Below are 17,750 nucleotides of genomic sequence, written 5' to 3' on the forward strand. Positions count from 1 at the left end.
TAGCAATTACACAAATTAGATACAGGAAGAAAAGGTATATTCTTATTCCATTCTTTTCAAAATTCTTCGAGTAAAATAAGGAGAAAAGAACCCTTTATATAAGTGATATGTCCGGAAAAGTTGAAATATTAAATTAGTTTTTGTTTACTTAAACTAATTTATTTCTTTTTAACTCAAAAAACTCAAATTAAATATATTTTGTATTCTATTTTCCAAAATTCTCTCTTCGAGGAAAATAGTAATAAAAAAAGAGAATCCCTCAAGGGTATTGCCCTAGAAAGGTTCCTTGATGAAATATTAAATTTTTTTTTATTTACTTAAACTTATTGTATTCTTTTAACTCATAGCAAGTACAAATCAGATGTATTTTTCGAAATTATTCGAAGAAAATATCAATAAGGAAAAGAATCTAGGTAGGCTTATTTAAAGAAAGGAGAAAACTGTCACTTTGAATAATTACTAAAGGAGTTAAATCGGAAGCGCATTAATTAATGCACTTAGCAAACTCGGAAGGAGTTGGTTGAGGAGGTCGCATTGTGCCCGAACAATTGAAAATAAATTAGAACGTTAAAACGTTGGACGTTGGTTTCGTCGCGCGACAAAAGAGTACTCTCTCTCCGTATGTATATATACATATATGATATATTATATATATATGTATATATATACATATATTTCCATGATACATCGGTACGTGTACATCCACCTTCGGATACAATGTATAACATCTATTATTGTAGTATTATTTTATAATTCGTATGCGTATATGTAGGTATATATACGTTTAAAATTTAAGAACTTGTACGGAGAAATGTAGATTACGGGCTGTGTCTATATATATTTGTGTGTGTACGTGCGTATACGTGTGTGTGTGTGTGTGTGTGTGTATACCGCGTCAAGATATATTTCCCTTGTGTTTAAATATAATTCGCCGCAAACACATAACAACTATTGATTAATCGGCGACTATACACGTATAATTTCATATTCTCTTACTCCGCGTACATATTTCGCCGTGTTCGTCTTCAGAGAACTGGGAGAGAAATCTTTCTCCCCCCCCTCTCTCTCTCTCTCTTTCTCTCTTCGCACCGATCTCAATTGTTCTATCGACTTGTTCGCAATCGTCCTCGACGGGCTGACGAGTCGAGAGGAATCTACCGGCGATCTGATTAGCGAAAGTGGCCGGAGAGAGGTATCTCCAATCAGAGGACGGTAATTTCCGAAAATTTGTCCGCGCGCGTCCCAAATGTGCCAATTTTCCGTGCCGTCGCGCAGGAGGACTGCGAAGCGCCGAAGTGCGCGGAGAATCGAGCTCGACTCGTCGGGGAGAGTCGCGTTTCTTCTCCACGGAAGAACGAGAGATACTTGACATTATTATTATTATTATTCTACGGACAGAAGTCGAGCTGCGATTCTCTGGAGATAAAGACTGCTGGAGGTGCGCGGCGAAGTCGTCGAAGGGAGGCGGCAAAATGCGACGCGCGAGAATGGAGTGCGATCTCGCATTCGAAAAGTTCTCGTTGATACAATTCTCTCGCCACCTATACAATGCTTTATCAATATCATCGGTTTCAGAATTTCCAGTTTTATAACGTGTCCAGGAAGAAGGAAGGGAGGGAGGGAGGCGGTAAATCGGATGACGAATTCTCCGAGGAGAGAATGTCGCCGTTGTGAAGTAAACGCGTGGCTTTTATTGCACATTCACATATATTTCACACGTACTATCTGAACTCACTCGGAGGAATCAGACGGAGGGGACCTCGTGGTCGCCGAGCACCGTTACATACTTTACGGAGAACTTACTTTCTGTCGGTCCCGAGGCTTTCGTTTACGTGGTAGAACGTGGCGCGCGGAAAAGGCGCGCCGAGCGTGGAAGTAGAGAAATGGCGACGATACGTCTCTTCACGGTCGCATTCTTCGCACGTCTCATCTGCAAAATCCCCGAGCCAGCCGTCGCAACGAGGGAGCGATCGGTCCCGAATCCGAGGTCCTTCGCGAGGTCCGCTGCGCTCGCCGTCTCCTCGGCTCTCCCGGCTCAACGACGATCTTCACCGACGGGGGCGAAACGACGACGGGAGGAGAAGTCGAGAGGGCGTTCGGGGAAGACGGTGTCTCGGGGAAAAAAATCAACCGAAACTGATCCGAACGAATAGAGGATCGAGCAATTCCCACCGGGAAATCGCAGCTCAATCGGCGCGAGGATCGCACGCTGCACCGAGGTCGGTAATCGCTAATCGGCCGCACTTCCTCTCATCTCCTGCCATTCCGTAACCGGAGCCACGGGACCCAGGAAGGGACGAGGATTCGTCAGCCGGGCACTAACCGAGATGGTCGGTGCAGCGGATCCTGGGGTATCGAATATCGCGAGAGAGGTAGTCGTGAAAGATCGCGTCGAGAGGCCGGAAAAGAAAAGAGATCTTCACAAGCGGAGAGAAAAAGAAATCGTAGAGGGATTTTTTCCGAACGTCGACGTTTCTCAAACGAGTTTCTCTCGCTTCATAAACAATCGGCAATAATCAAATAGTAGAGTATACCTTCTTCTTCTCTCTTACTCTCTTTTTTTCTCTCTCTCTCTCTCTCTCTTTCTATCGAGAGGATCTAAAACGCGCGGAAGAGGAGATTATCGAAGCGTATTATCATCGAGGCCATTGTCTTAAGTCGAGAATGCAAATCGCAAGCGTTGAAGACGTCGTCGGAAATATGTCCACGGGACTGATGCACCGGTTGGGTGAAGTTATACGGAAGGAACATTCGTATGCTCGAGGAAGGACATCGTCAGAGGACAGTCGCTCCCGGGGAATGATAGAACAAGAAGGGAAAACGAGAGGAGGAAAAAAACAACAATCGAGGTGCAAAGATGGAAAGACCAAGGAAGGAGGCATAGGCGGCGGGAGGGTTGGGCCGGGGATAGATACTTTAGCCCCACTTCTGGAAGAGACCCATCCGTTGGCACTGGCAATTGGAGCCCCAGAGGTTGCAGCGGCAGCTGGAGCTGTAGCAGCAGTCCTTCGGCCGGTGGTCGCAGTTGCCGCCGCGTCTTATGCAGGCCCGTCTAAACAAGTATATCAACGAGGTACGTCTACTCGAGATTAGGGAAATCGAGAGAATGCCTTTTCGAGACATCGAGACATCGCAGAGGAGTGAGGCTGGAAGACACTGACCGTGACGTCGACTCGAGGAATTCGTTCTCGCGCGTGCTCTTCGTGCTTACACACACACACATGCACATCCTTCTCCCGAAAGTGTGTACACTGAGTCGCAAAACGATTTGGACGCATTTCGAGCACTGAAGTTGCAGCGCTTCAAGATGTCAACATTGAGAGTGGAGCTTTCAAATATTCGAATAAATGACTAGTCGGGATGTCAACACGTTAACCCATGTCGCATGGGTCACACGGAGAAAAATAATTTTGCTCTTTTAGCAAAATCGTCGTTGCTACTGCATATTCGTAGTGACAGCAAAAAAATTTAGTTGACGTAACTAATTTTACAAATTATTCGTTATCAGAGCAAAAGTAGTTTCGTCGCCAGAATAGAAAAAATTTATTGAGTGTATTTGTCCTAAGAATTACTTAATTTGCTATTGATGCAAAATAATGTATCCTCAGCAAATTTATTTGCTGTCGGAGCAAAACTGCAACTACTTATATAAATCCATCATGGTTCTTATAGCAAAATAATTTGTAGATTCAGCAAATAATGATTAGTACTCTTAGTAAATCTTTTTGCTGTCCATATAATAACGAAAAGATTTTGCTAGACCAGCAGAAAATTTGCCAGGCCAGCAAGTTATTTTTCTCCGTGTACGTGCGCCCCACTCTAAACGTTCAAGCCATTTGAAATTTTCGCTATTAAATGAGAATTTTTCATAAAATACTTTGTAAAATCATATATTGTTGTCTAAATATCGCAGTATAGTACATTTATCATACTGTGGGTCGTCCACGCGGTGCACAGTGTGCCAAAAAGCAAAATTTTTAGCAGTGAGACATTATAGTAGAACTATTCACGAGTATTTTAAAAAAAGTTTCATCAAAATCGATGCAGATTTGTGGTGTAGGCAGAATTTTGCCCACTAAATGTGTTTTTTGGCACACTGCGGCGTAGCGATCTGTTTTTTCGACTTTCTTTTTTCTCTTTTTTTTATAAAAATAATGTTGAAAAGTTGGATATGCAAGCAGCAAGAAATCGTACTATAAAAGTACTGACATTCTATTATGATTGTTCTGACAAGCTACATTTATGTTTACCATGTTTCAATCGAAACAATATGTGACTATAAAAAAATATATAACACAAACAATAATATTAACAATATCTAAATAAAATGTTTTATTTAAAGTTAATTTTAACATCATTAAAAAATGTTACGCACACGACTCGCGCATAGTAGGGAACGTGTTAAACTATGCATTACGATAATAATTTGTTAAGACACAAATGTTTGTTTTGTTCTGTAATGCATCTTAAACTCTTTTTCTTGATAATTAATCTTATAAATATTATAAAGCATATATCATAAGCGAAACTATTAGTCTCCATAACGTGGAGAGCATACGACTCACGCGGCGTGAACGGAAAGTCACCGAAAATCGACCTTGCATAGAACGTATTAATACATCCTGTACTGTCACTTCGGCTCCTGTCATAACCGGTTCATATGCAAATGCGTCAGTAGTGTCTCTCAATTTTGACATGTTGGAGCGCTGTAGCTTTAGTGATTGAAATGCGTCAAAACTATTTTGTGTACACGGAGAAAACGAGAGTAGTAAAAGTTACAACAAAAGTTTTGTATTCTAAGACCATACAATATTATTAGCGAAATTATTGCATGTCTGTTTATCTCTTTAAAAGGCCCAGTGCACATAATTGTATACATGCGGTCCTACCCAAATCTCTTATATTGGCAAAAATAATGATTCCAAAATTATAGTACCTGAATGTTTTCAATATCGTATACTCGACACGTTAGATTTACTGTCTCTGTGCAGTAATTTATATCACAATTTCAGCATCGTCGAAAGTGTCGCGGATTGCATGAATAAAAAACAAGTTGGACCTTTCATCTCCAGCGCGCGCGTTTGGAAAGAAGGCAAAAACAAAAAAAGAACGTCACCGCGATCTCGCCAGTTTCGCCGTTTGACGTTGCGAACGAGGATTGCGCGCGAGAGGCGCTCTTTGAAGCGTATCCTTCCGTTTTATTCTGCTTATTCAGCAGGTGCTTCAGCTCAAATTCCTATTATGCCAGATTCGACCAATGACGTATATATATAGACCAAGCATTCTGTCCGCAAAGTGAAGCCGGAAGTTGGCAGTTTAAAACAGAGTGAGAAAGTTGATTTGCTCCTAGTGCTTTCTCACTCTATATTATTGACTGTCAAGAAGGAGGGTTCGTTGAACACTGTAAATACTTTAAAACGTTAAATAAAGCAATGTGATTGATCCATTCGTCACTCTGAATTCGTCAGCACTAAGTGGAACTATTTACAGCACTAAACCTTATCTAAGAACTGTATCCCGTCATAGCAACCTAACCTTTTTCATATGACAGTAAAATGAGAACAGGATAAGAGCAATTGCTGTGATTATTTATACACAGCATAAAATATTATGAATATCAATTTTATATCGAGATAAGTAAAATATACGGTTTTATTCTTTTAATTCTGCACTGCATTATACAGGGTAAGACGTACGAAAAGAAAAATATAAGTAGAACACATAAAAGTGAACAAAAATTGTATAGGTCATTTTTCAATCAACCACGTAAAATTTCGAGATATTAATTAAAATAGTTGAGCATATCAGAGCGCGGCGACGCGGCAGGCGGGACATATGGCTCGCCGCGGCCGGCGAAAAAAAAATGGAAGAACGCACACGTACACGAACGCACACACGGAGCTACTCATTTCAGTATGCCAAACGTCCACCTTTCTGGCCTATAAGATAGGTCCGCGAGCAATCGTCCATTTTTATCACTCTGAATTTTCGTCACTCTGAATTCGTCAGCACTAAATGGAACTATTTACAGCACTAAACCTTATCTAAGAACTGTATCTCATCATAGCAACCTAACCTAACCTTTTTCATGTGACAGTAAAATGAGAACAAGATAAGAACAATTGCTGTGATTATTTATACACAGCATAAAATATTATGAATATCAATTTTATATCGAGATAAGTAAAATATACGGTTTTATTCTTTTAATTCTGCACTGCATTATACAGGGTAAGACGTACGAAAAGAAAAATATAAGTAGAACACATAAAAGTGAACAAAAATTGTATAGGTCATTTTTCAATCAACCACGTAAAATTTCGAGATATTAATTAAAATAGTTGAGCATATCAGAGCGCGGCGACGCGGCAGGCGGGACATATGGCTCGCCGCGGCCGGCGAAAAAAAAATGGAAGAACGCACACGTACACGAACGCACACACGGAGCTACTCATTTCAGTATGCCAAACGTCCACCTTTCTGGCCTATAAGATAGGTCCGCGAGCAATCGTCCATTTTTATCACTCTGAATTTTCGTCACTCTGAATTCGTCAGCACTAAATGGAACTATTTACAGCACTAAACCTTATCTAAGAACTGTATCTCATCATAGCAACCTAACCTAACCTTTTTCATGTGACAGTAAAATGAGAACAAGATAAGAACAATTGCTGTGATTATTTATACACAGCATAAAATATTATGAATATCAATTTTATATCGAGATAAGTAAAATATACGGTTTTATTCTTTTAATTCTGCACTGCATTATACAGGGTAAGACGTACGAAAAGAAAAATATAAGTAGAACACATAAAAGTGAACAAAAATTGTATAGGTCATTTTTCAATCAACCACGTAAAATTTCGAGATATTAATTAAAATAGTTGAGCATATCAGAGCGCGGCGACGCGGCAGGCAGGACATATGGCTCGCCGCGGCCGGCAAAAAAAAATGGAAGAACGCACACGTACACGAACGCACACACGGAGCTACTCATTTCAGTATGCCAAACGTCCACCTTTCTGGCTTATAAGATAGGTCCGCGAGCAATCGTCCATTTTTATCACTCTGAATTTTCGTCACTCTGAATTCGTCAGCACTAAATGGAACTATCTACAGCACTAAACCTTATCTAAGAACTGTATCTCATCATAGCAACCTAACCTAACCTTTTTCATGTGAAAGTAAAATGAGAACAAGATAAGAGTAATTGCTGTGATTATTTATACACAGCATAAAATATTATGAATATCAATTTTATATCGAGATAAGTAAAATATACGGTTTTATTCTTTTAATTCTGCACTGCATTATACAGGGTAAGACGTACGAAAAGAAAAATATAAGTAGAACACATAAAAGTGAACAAAAATTGTATAGGTCATTTTTCAATCAACCACGTAAAATTTCGAGATATTAATTAAAATAGTTGAGCATATCAGAGCGCGGCGACGCGGCAGGCGGGACATATGGCTCGCCGCGGCCGGCAAAAAAAAAATGGAAGAACGCACACGTACACGAACGCACACACGGAGCTACTCATTTCAGTATGCCAAACGTCCACCTCTCTGGCTTATAAGATAGGTCCGCGAGCAATCGTCTATTTTTTTCGCCGGCCGCGGCGAGTCGTATGTCCCGCCTGCCGCGTCGCCGCGCTCTGATATGCCCAACTATTTTAATTAATATCTCGAAATTTTACGTGGTTGTTTGAAAAATGACTTATACAATTTTTGTTCACTTTTATGTGTTCTACTTATATTTTTCTTTTTATACGTCTTACGCGGGACACCCTGTATATAGCACTTGACAGCGGCCATATTCTTTCTATAGAATAAGAAAGCACTAGGGGCAAATCAACTTTCTCATTCTGTTTTAAACTGCCAACTTCCGGCTTCACTCGCTGCTACAACAGAGGTATAGAAATGCTTGGTCTATGTATATACGTCATTGGATTCGACATTCCATTTGCTTGTTTGTTTGACCCGGTGACGATAACGCATCGTTTCGCAACGTCTCGTCGGCGGAAGACGGAAAATCACGTCCTGATCTTCCCCCGCTCTCTCGCTGGTGAAGTGTTCAGATAGCGCGCGCTCTTCCGTATCGTCCTCGCGACGTCCGTGAAATGTATCCTGCGTCAAATCAAGTGGCCGGCGGAAAAGGAATCACGGCAGAGAGAGACGCAGGAGAGCGCGTATTTTCCGCGGAGGAGATCTCGTTGAGGAGAGCAGTAAAGGCGGGGAGAATGAAGCCGGGGATTGACAAGTAAGATAATCCACTCACTTCTGCTGCGCTGCGCGCATCAGATTCTCCAGAGCGTTGTCTGTATAATCCGAGTCGCCGCCAGCTTGGAGACCGTCGTCTTCTGCAAAAGTAAAACGAACGCTTTATTCTAGTACGATCCATGAATTTTTGTCCGTTTCGTTTCGCCCGACTCTCCGCTCGCGATTAGCGGCTCAATTCGCTAACGGAGAAAACGTCACAGTAAAAATTGCAACCGAATTCCTTGCAATCTTGGATCATGCGGAATTATGACCGAGATTATGTTTGATTAAAAGTGCTGTGAACGAGTTTGACTTATTGTCACAGAATTATCGTAATTATTCGAATGTTTTTTTATATCATATATGCTATCTCCCTATTTCTTTCTAAATTATTTATTTGTAAGTATACACCAGACACAAAAAAGAAAAGTTGGCCGACCAAAGCGAAGACCAACGGTTAAAGATAGATAATCGACCGGGAGATGTGTTTAAGCGTGGGAAACCTGAATCAACAGCTGCTCGAGAAAAAATGGCTCATTAATTTTTAATTTATTTCTTGATTTATTGATTTCTCGTTCGGTCTGGAAAATTTTCATACGAGTAATTCGCATCACGTATCGCTAACGACGGCTTCGGACCGGAAACACTTGCGTGATCCATGCTCATGAAAGATTAAAGGGCACACCTCGCCGAAGAGGAGAAGAGAATAAAAATAGAAGAGCGTTCTCCGTATGCACCCTTAACGCGATGTAAACAAAGACACTACGAACTCTACGTGCTACGCGACGTTTCGTTGATTCGACCATCGAAGCGAATATCTTCCGCGTCGTCTCTTTCGGCAAAACAAAATTTTTGTCCTGATTTGTAATGAAAAATTGTCTGAATGATTTCATGCGATCTCGAACGGTACGATATCTCGGAATACAACAAAGTTCCTGTGTGAGCTTCGTATGAACGACATTTCGCGAGTCAAGGCTAGTAGAAACTGTCGGGCCAAAAACAGTTATAATTTTAGTTAAATCACCCTTTTTTATCTCTCAGTAGCGGCAGGGTTTGAAAACTGTTTTAAAGCGCTAAACTAACTTCGAGACGTGTAATGTAAACCAAGGAATCCATATTTAACAATCTCGTCGGCGTTTTTATTAACGCGTTGCTTTGTTTTTATTACGGCGTAGTCCCGCGTGAAAGAAAATTGTGTCTAGGGTCCATTAAGATAATTATCACAAATTTCGTTACACATCTCTTGAAACTTGCATGAGGTAGATTTACCGCCACCGCGAAGAAGTAGGTAGAACAGCGCATTGCGTCAGACCAGATAAAATGAAATGTTCGTTTTTCTTTTTCTTCCCGGAAAATTAATGTTCTCCAAGTGTCCACAGGTGAACTTAACGCAATATATCGTTCATACTCTCGCGTATAGTCTGGCAGAAAGAAGTAAAATAAATAGAAAATAATTGCGAATGAGACACGATATACAAATCAAGTATATGTACAAAACTGCTGGTTCTGAAAAAACAATAAGTTTGCTTGGTAGCAAAAAGCTAAACATGTATATAACACTTTTTAAGGCTCCTCGTATTGTCTATCTCTTTTTAATAACGAGAAAATACATGCTAAAAATTCTTGCGAAATACGTTAAAATAAAAATATATATCTATAAAGTAACACTTGCAATCGATTAAACAAATTTGTAAGATATTCTGTGCACTCCTCTTTTGTTCTAACAATCAGAAATTTGTCGTAAATTAACGTGACATACAATTCATCTTCTTAACCTATTTCTTCGCCTATTTCTATTCAGATTAATTTACAATAAATTATTGATTGTTAGAGCAAAAGGGGAGTGCACAGAATATCTTACAAATTTGTTTAATCGATTGCAAGTGTTACTTTATGGATATATATTTTTATTTCAATGTATTTCGCAAGAATTTTTAGCATGCATTTTCTCGCTTCTGATGTCATTAAAAAGAGACAGACAATGCGAGGGGCCAGGAGCCTTAACAAATATATAGTCGATCAGAGCACGAAAACTTTCACTACAATATTTTCTCCGTGTGCACGCTTTATAAACTTCTCGCTTTATAAACTTCATCCTAATTTTCCTTCATTGAGTCCGTAGAAAGATAGTAATTTCCACAAGTCCGCCTCGAATATTTCCGATCCGCCAATATTTCTTCCGAAAAGATTTCAATCGCGGCAAGGGGAAATGAAAACGTAGCGATACAAGTAACCGTAGTGAATTAAATTACAGCTGTCTGATTGAATCGGGCAAACCTTGCGCGCCGATAAATGAGATATAGCGTAACAGAGACCAGATAAAGAAAACGAACAATCGGCCGCGAGTAGATTAATCGTCGCGAGATAATCCTAACGAAATCGGCCTCGCTGAATCGTAGCGTAAAACGCACAACAGCAATCTGCTATTCTTCTTCTACTTTCATTTTCCCCCTCGTCGACATTCCCATCAGCGACCTGCGGGATTAAGGTAATCTAAGGACCGTCACCCTTTCGTTCACCGCGCCCCACTGTTCCAGTTTCTCCGCCTTTACGCGAATACCCTGGGGATGCCGTGGATATTTCAATATTCTTACGGTGTGCTCTGCGCCAGGAAATCGTAAAATTACCCGCGTTCATGGTCAATATCATTCTTTTATTAGCCATTAACATGACGGTAACGTTGCATGAGATTTGTACAGACGTAATATTAATTTCGCAATAATGCCCGCTTTTATAAATTAAAATTGAGTCGTCTGTCTTCCCAAAATAAATTCCTTCAAATTTCACGCGACGAGTAGTCGGGAATTTCATAAATTTATCGCAGAGTTTCTCTCATTGCAAAACTCTCCGCCACTTTATCTTATCATATTATTTACTTATTATTTACAAAATATTATTTATAAAATTATTATTTACAAAATAGTTTTATGATATATTTAATTATATTTTATTAAATATATATTGGTAGGCAAAACAAATTGTGTTTATTTAAAATTAATATATTCAAATTAAGGATCATTGTTTCATGTGTAAGTAATGATAATTTTGTTAAAAGAATTTTATAAATAAATTGAATTTTGATGATATTATAATTTTATTTTGATATTATAATAGTCTCATAACAAGTCTCACAACATGATTAAATACTTAAAATTAATTATCGAGTTTTATTTACTTAAATCACGTAAACAATACTCGGTAAATGAAGAAAATTTTGATTTAAGTAAATATGTTGATAGTATTCATCTAATAAATATTTGTTAATTTTTAGATATTTTTTCTCAATGTATCTATGTGTTGCAGAGAGAGATTTAACTAATTCAACCAATCACACACCGATTGTTGCCGTCGCAGTTAACTTTCCTTTCCGTGCGCCTAAAACTCATCTCCGTATCGTTTAGTCAGCAAAGTCCATTTTAGCAGCAAAGAGAATTGCTTCAAGTCCCGAATCTGTCGGGGAATCGAATCATGTGATCCTCCCTCATCTCGATCCTCAATATCGTCGTCATCGCAAAGATTTAAGTCGCATACTAACACGAGGGATGGGTCAGGGGGGAAGGGGGAGATAGAAAGACGCGTCGTATATACAAATCGCCATCGTTTGTTTGAAATTCCACTGACGTTCCGCTTGTTGTTCTGCAATCCTGAAGAATACGCCTGTTTGCTATCGAAGGGCACGTAACCCGCGTATTTCTTCCGCTGTTGCTATCAGAGGTTTTATATTATTGCGCCGGTTGACGAGGTAGATAATAAAATATGGCGAATAACACAGAGGAATAAATTTTAGTTTATGGTTTGCGAGATAATACCGTTATTTTGCTGTCGACCGAGGAAAATGCATAATTTTCGCGTTTGTGCTCGCGACGCAGTGATCCATTTATTATGCGACATTTTCGTGTCCGACCGGTGCTCGATATGTAAAATATATTATGTAAAATATATAAAATATTATGAAAAACATTTTCACAGAAGTAACATCCGGCGATCTGTTTCGCTTTAGCGAATTCGCAGATGCGGGAGATGTGGGAGCGCGGAAAATCGAAGCGAGAATTGCGAGAGCAACTCGAGAGAATAGAATAGAGAAAACACAAGAACGACTTCTTGCCCGGCCGACCTTGCGCGACATCGAGAAATCGATTAACAATTCCAACGTACCGCGAAAGGAATACAATCAAACGTGGACATAATTAATTCGCTAATCTGATGACCCGCTCGAAGTCGATTACGGTTTCATTAGCGCTGACTGTTTCTTACACAATCATCATCATGATTTGCCATATCATCCTCTGCTGAGCAGAGCGAACTAATGCTCGACGATTCGCCGCGTTAACTGGACCTGAATTGTGTCTGAAATAGCGTCGTGCTCGCTACAGGACAGAGGCGTCGATCAAATTGACGGGAATATTCGTCGACGCAACGAAGAGAGAACGCGACATATTATTGATCCGACATCGTTGATTCTGCGACAGAGAGAGAATCTTAATATAACACGCGCCAAATTTTCACGTCCCGACGTTGAGTTCTTTTTCAATCGCTCGCATACAGTCGCAATTGAAAGTTTACTTGACTTTTGACGAATTTTGCTCGAGAAGCAACGGATGAACTGCTTGGCAACTTCGATCGATCTCCTTTCTGTCGCTGGCAATACGTCGAGAGAAGAAATATCCAAGGAATAAAGATAATATCTATTCGGTGAATACACCATACCGACAAACCGGTTGTTGCGGATACTGGAATTTTGTTAAATTAGTAAAATATTTTCCCACAGTGCCGGCGCACGACTCAATCATTATTTGACTACATATGTATGAACCTGCAAATAAACGCGTCAATTAAACATTCGGTTTACAGAAACGACCGGGAAGCAAGGGGGAGGCAAGGGAGCGCCGATGAATCGATATGCCGGACGCAGTTGTAGCGCGTATCACGAAAAAGTTAACGCCACGTCAACGCATGGCGATTCGTTTCACAGAATATATCCGACGGTGTGACGTTGCGCGTCGAATAAAAAGCCAAATTCGCACGCGTCCAGCTTCTGGCTTCACTTGAGTGCGCGCTGTCAGCGTATTGTTTAGCGCACATTGTTCGACTACGGTATGCGATTAATTCGTTTCGCAAGTGATAACGAGACCTCGGCTTTAATCCCGGCTATGCAGACGGTGCAATGATGTTTCCATTGTTATCTCCGCGGATTTTGCAATTTCGAGCTGCGTGCGAGTGTGGCTGTTTAACTAAATGCGGCGACTCTAATCGTCCGCTTGTCCGACCATGCATTGACCGAAATCACTCGCGGCGTTTGCCGCGATCCGTCCCGACATAAAAATCCGCCGAAATTCTCCCTCACGTCGAGTCGAGTCTCGCCCTCGACAAAAACTCTTGCCTATCGTCCCGCCGCCTTCTCACGAGATATTATTCACGACCGCGTAATTAGCTTAAGGGACTTTCAGTTGTTAACAAGGGAAACAGAATATGAGATGGTGGAAAATAGAGAGAGAATTCGAATCTACTATTTGACTCCCGGTAAAGCTCCTAGTAAATTTGCTTCTGGCACGTGTGTGGTAAAAATTATTGTAGAATTTCGCAAGCGAAAGGAACAGATTAACGTTCTGCGTTAATTTATTATTCTTTTATGCTCCACACATGTGCTTTTTACATTCTAGAAACTGTGTGATATGTGTATCCATTTAAACACATGCTATGTTTCTAGCAAAATTCAATATGTTCCTTGGCAAGATGGAGATCTTACTGATGGTTTGTTCTTGCATTACTAGAAACATGGTAAAATTGAAGAGAATTCATATGAAAAGAGAGAATTATAATGTTGTCTCTGCGTATCGTTGCGCGAATCGCATTCGACTACACGCACGCGATGTTTGGAGATATATGGAATAATTGTGCCTTCCTCTCTTTTTCTCCCTCTTCCCTCTTCCTCCCTTTATATAAAAACGTTTGCTTATTATCCCGCGCTCTCGAGATATTTTTATTTAGCTTTCAATAGATTTATATTGCCGATAAATACACATATAGCGTTATGCGACCACACTCAATCGCGCACGCGATATCTGACAACAATAATTTCTTCTCTCTCCCTCTTTCTTTCTTCCTCTATAAAAACTCTTGCCCATTGTTCTGTTCTCTCGAGATACTTTTGTTTAGCTTTCTCTAATAGCCTCTATTATATACGCATGCATCGTTACGCGAATCGCACTCAATTACATACACGCGACATCTGATGATAATTCTCTCTCTCTTTCTCTATCTATTTCTCTCTCTCTCTCTCTCTCTCTCTCTCTCTCTCTCTCTATCTATCTATCTATCTATCTATCTATCTTCCTCTATCTCATATTCTGTTTCCCTTCTTAATAATTAAAGGTTTCTTAAGTTGAGTACACGATTGTGAATGAAATATGAAAACGGTTTACCAGCTTTAAGCGCGAATTTCGAGATATTACAACGCGTCAGCGAGCAAAGCGATAGAGTTCGCGAATTTCAAGCCTTTCCTTCCTCAAAGTCTTGCCAGTTAATTCCGGTAACGTTAAATACATTATGATACACTAATCAAAGAGTTTGCCAACTTTCGAGAGGCTTGTTGTGCGCCTCGCGGAAGAAATTTATTCGTCGTTATTGATAATTCTCGTTTACCGGTATGATTCGAGATAAATTAGAGCAAGAGAGAGAGAGAGAGAGACTCAGTTTGTAGAAGACGCGAGAGAAGAAAATCGATACCGTCGGAGTGCGTTCAACGAGATTTTAAAGCAATCTCAAGTCGAGTGGAGCAGATATTAGTTTCAATGAAACTTTCCCCATGGTACGCGGCGCATTTTAACAATCGGGAAACTTCATTGGTCCAATGCTGCCGTCCTCGTCATTGTGTGCTGATATTGAAATTTTTATTTAAGAATAATATATGCATATATCGCGCGCTTATGTACGGGAAAGTCCTTTCATGGAGGGAACGTTATCCACCATGGTCTAAATTTAATAGAGAATTTCACGCGTGCTTGAACGAAAGCACGGATTTTTAATTCGAAAGAGAAAGAGAGGGAGAGGACGCGCGATTTAAATCAGCGCGCGAAATTATTTAGATTCTCTAGAAACGGAGAAGCGCGCAAAAAATGTGCAATGTCAACAATGTGTTGCGCAAGGCACGAACTATTTTTATTGCCGCGATATATTGCACACTGCAACAACGTCTAAAAAAAAATGAGAGAAAAACAAAAATGAAAAAAAATCTTTTGGAAAATACAGAAACGCGGCACAATCATTTTCTTCTCCTTCTTTTATCCACATTTAACTTGGTAATAGAAAAAAATCAAAATTAAATAACTTTCTATATAATATCTTTCTATATAAAAATCAAAGTTACCAACTTTCTATATAATAATCCAGAGTATGTTGCACGCGAAAAGAACTTCCTGTCCCTCGGTCGCGCCGGGGTCGACCCGTAGGGGACCGAGTCGGGATTTTTAACACGGGTTGCGTAAGAGCAACCCCTTTAATTTTCATTTGGCGTCAAGGGCGAGCCTTGGGTGTCCTCTCTTCCCGAGTTTTGCGCAGTGCGTACACACTGATGCGCCGTTTTAACGGGGAATATCGTGATTATCGCGCGCGACGAAGAGACATCCGCGTACCACAACCGCGCGAATGGGACTCCCGAGCCACTCGCCGAGCCGGCATCCGCACAGCACGCAAAATGCGTCGCGTCCGCACAACGTTGCTCATGAACGTGCGAAATTTCCCAAGCACGAGTGAAACAACCCCGCGTACAACCGCGGCCGCGAGCCGGCGAAGACGCGAAACCGATTGACGGCGGGCCGTCGTGAGCGCCCTGAGAACGTTTCCTGAATCATCAGGACGAGATCTCTCCCTCGTGATCCTGCGGGACCTCGTTCTCTCGGAACATCGCGTCGCGGAAAAGCCACGGCAACGGCTGATCAACACTCGAGAAACGAGAAAAAGGAATGATCTCGGGATCCGCGAACTTACCCTCGTCGAAGTAAGGACTGGCAAGGCTCCTGTCAGCCAGGACGACCAACAGGAGGGACAACCACAGCAAGCAGGACCTCATGCCTTGGCTCACTCGTCCGTGTTCCACAGAACCGGCGACAGGTGCGAAGGTGGAAGGTCCTCGACGGGAGAGCGGCGGGAGACAAGAGACGGCAAACGGACAGAGAGAAAGCTCCTGCACGTCCTGCGCTCGGCAAGCAATGCCACCCTCGACTACCACCGGGTACCACTGGGGTGCGAGTGAGGGTTTCCCCGTGGTAGTGGAGTTTATATAGACGCGGGAGGCGTGGCGATGCGCCCCCACGAGGATAGATGGAAGCAGAGCTTGAGCTTCGGGATCAAGCGCGACGCTCTCGCGCGTTGTTCTCACTTGCGTTTGTCGGTTGTCCGACTCTGTCTGTTTGTCGGTCTGTCTGTGTAGGAGTTGGCAGTGTCCTCTTGGACACAGTAGGGGATGAGATCGTTTTCGGCGTAGCCTCGATCGCGACCGCGGATACTCTCGGAGAGGAGCAACTGGTTGCGAAGCAACTGGTACCTGAGCTTTCTCTCTGTTTGTCTTCCTGCCTATATCTCTATTTTCCTCTCTTTATCGATCTCGGAGTCCTTTGGAGTCCTTTGTACACGGTTGGCCCTGCCGATGAGGTAGGCCAAGTGTCAGGAGTATCGTGGGGTCTCATGAATGTAATATTTCGAGTTTCTATCGTGTTCTTATCCTCTCTAAAAGCAATCTTTATAAATAAAAATAATTCGAAAACAACAATAAGCTATCAACTAGCTGACCAACACTCGTAATTGGAGGCTACAGAGAAGATTTTTCATTTCGTGTTCGTGAAAACAAATAAAATTCGATTGTAAAACAGTAAAAGTAAGCTAAATTTTTCTTTCTCGTAATCTTCATATTCATGAAGATTAAATTGAAAATTTAGGTGCACCTGGTCGAAATTTTAGCTCTACCTCCAAATTAAACTTTTTAACATCTGAAGATTTCTATATTTTTGCAGGATTAGTGTATGTTTGATACACATGGAAGTTGAAGTTCTACTTAGCGCCTCTATACGATAGAAAACGCACAAAATGCTACAAAGATAGCAGGTTAAATAAAATCAAAGGATTTAATCTTCTGCTGACAACATTGGGGTCGGATCCGACTCCAAACACACGTTGCTGGATATGTTCCGTAACTTCACGTTTTCAGCAGAGGGTTGATATAGGCACCGACGAAATATTATTAAAGACTGTCAGCCCTGGATAAATTTTCGACCCTGTCAAAGGGTCCGGAGGGGCCTGGAGGTAAATGAAGAACGATGACAATACCGACCGTTTTTCACACAAAGATGCTTCTGTCTGTTTGTGTGACTACCTTTACGAAAAAAATCCTCAATTTTGGGTGTTAACACTCAAATTTAGGTGTTTATCTCCAGTTTTTGGATGTTTACACCCAAAATTGAGAGTTTTTTCGTATTTTTTTCGTAAGAATAC

General features: G+C 41.1%; 2 protein-coding genes across 5 annotated transcripts in view; one reads left to right on the forward strand and one right to left on the reverse strand.

The window, feature by feature from the left end:
* Positions 1-17,750, forward strand: part of LOC116846231 — a 106,310-nt gene that overhangs the window by 76,339 nt on the left and 12,221 nt on the right. For 2 of the 4 annotated variants that reach the window (XM_032819793.1, XM_032819795.1), the window contains exon 1: positions 8,057-8,265. The exons of the other annotated variants lie outside the window; for them this stretch is intronic. In XM_032819793.1, coding sequence (XP_032675684.1) covers positions 8,126-8,265 — 140 coding nt within the window. In that variant the 5' untranslated portion in view covers positions 8,057-8,125. Of the gene's footprint in view, positions 1-8,056; positions 8,266-17,750 lie in introns of those variants that run through there. 4 annotated transcript variants of the gene reach the window in all.
* On the reverse strand, positions 617-16,502 carry LOC116846232 (U8-agatoxin-Ao1a-like). Its single transcript, XM_032819799.1, has 3 exons — positions 16,251-16,502; positions 8,284-8,365; positions 617-3,079 (listed from the first exon to the last, which is right to left on the reverse strand). The coding sequence occupies exons 1-3, from the start codon at positions 16,330-16,332 to the stop codon at positions 2,917-2,919; spliced, it is 327 nt and encodes a 108-aa protein (XP_032675690.1). The 5' UTR covers positions 16,333-16,502; the 3' UTR covers positions 617-2,916.

This window comes from Odontomachus brunneus, unplaced genomic scaffold (assembly GCF_010583005.1).
Source record: "Odontomachus brunneus isolate Ranch 3 - 2012 unplaced genomic scaffold, Obru_v1 Obru_scaffold_062, whole genome shotgun sequence".
NCBI lineage: Eukaryota > Metazoa > Arthropoda > Insecta > Hymenoptera > Formicidae > Odontomachus > Odontomachus brunneus.

Bases quoted from the DNA above. Each gene is read 5' to 3' on its own strand.
- LOC116846232 (XM_032819799.1), bottom strand. From the start codon at position 16,332: ATGAGGTCCTGCTTGCTGTGGTTGTCCCTCCTGTTGGTCGTCCTGGCT. The intron at 8,366-16,250 runs GTAAGTTCGCGG...TTACTTTTGCAG, and splicing joins CAGTCCTTACTTCGACGAGG to AAGACGACGGTCTCCAAGCT. The intron at 3,080-8,283 runs GTGAGTGGATTA...AATCTCGAGTAG, and splicing joins ATGCGCGCAGCGCAGCAGAA to ACGTACCTCGTTGATATACT.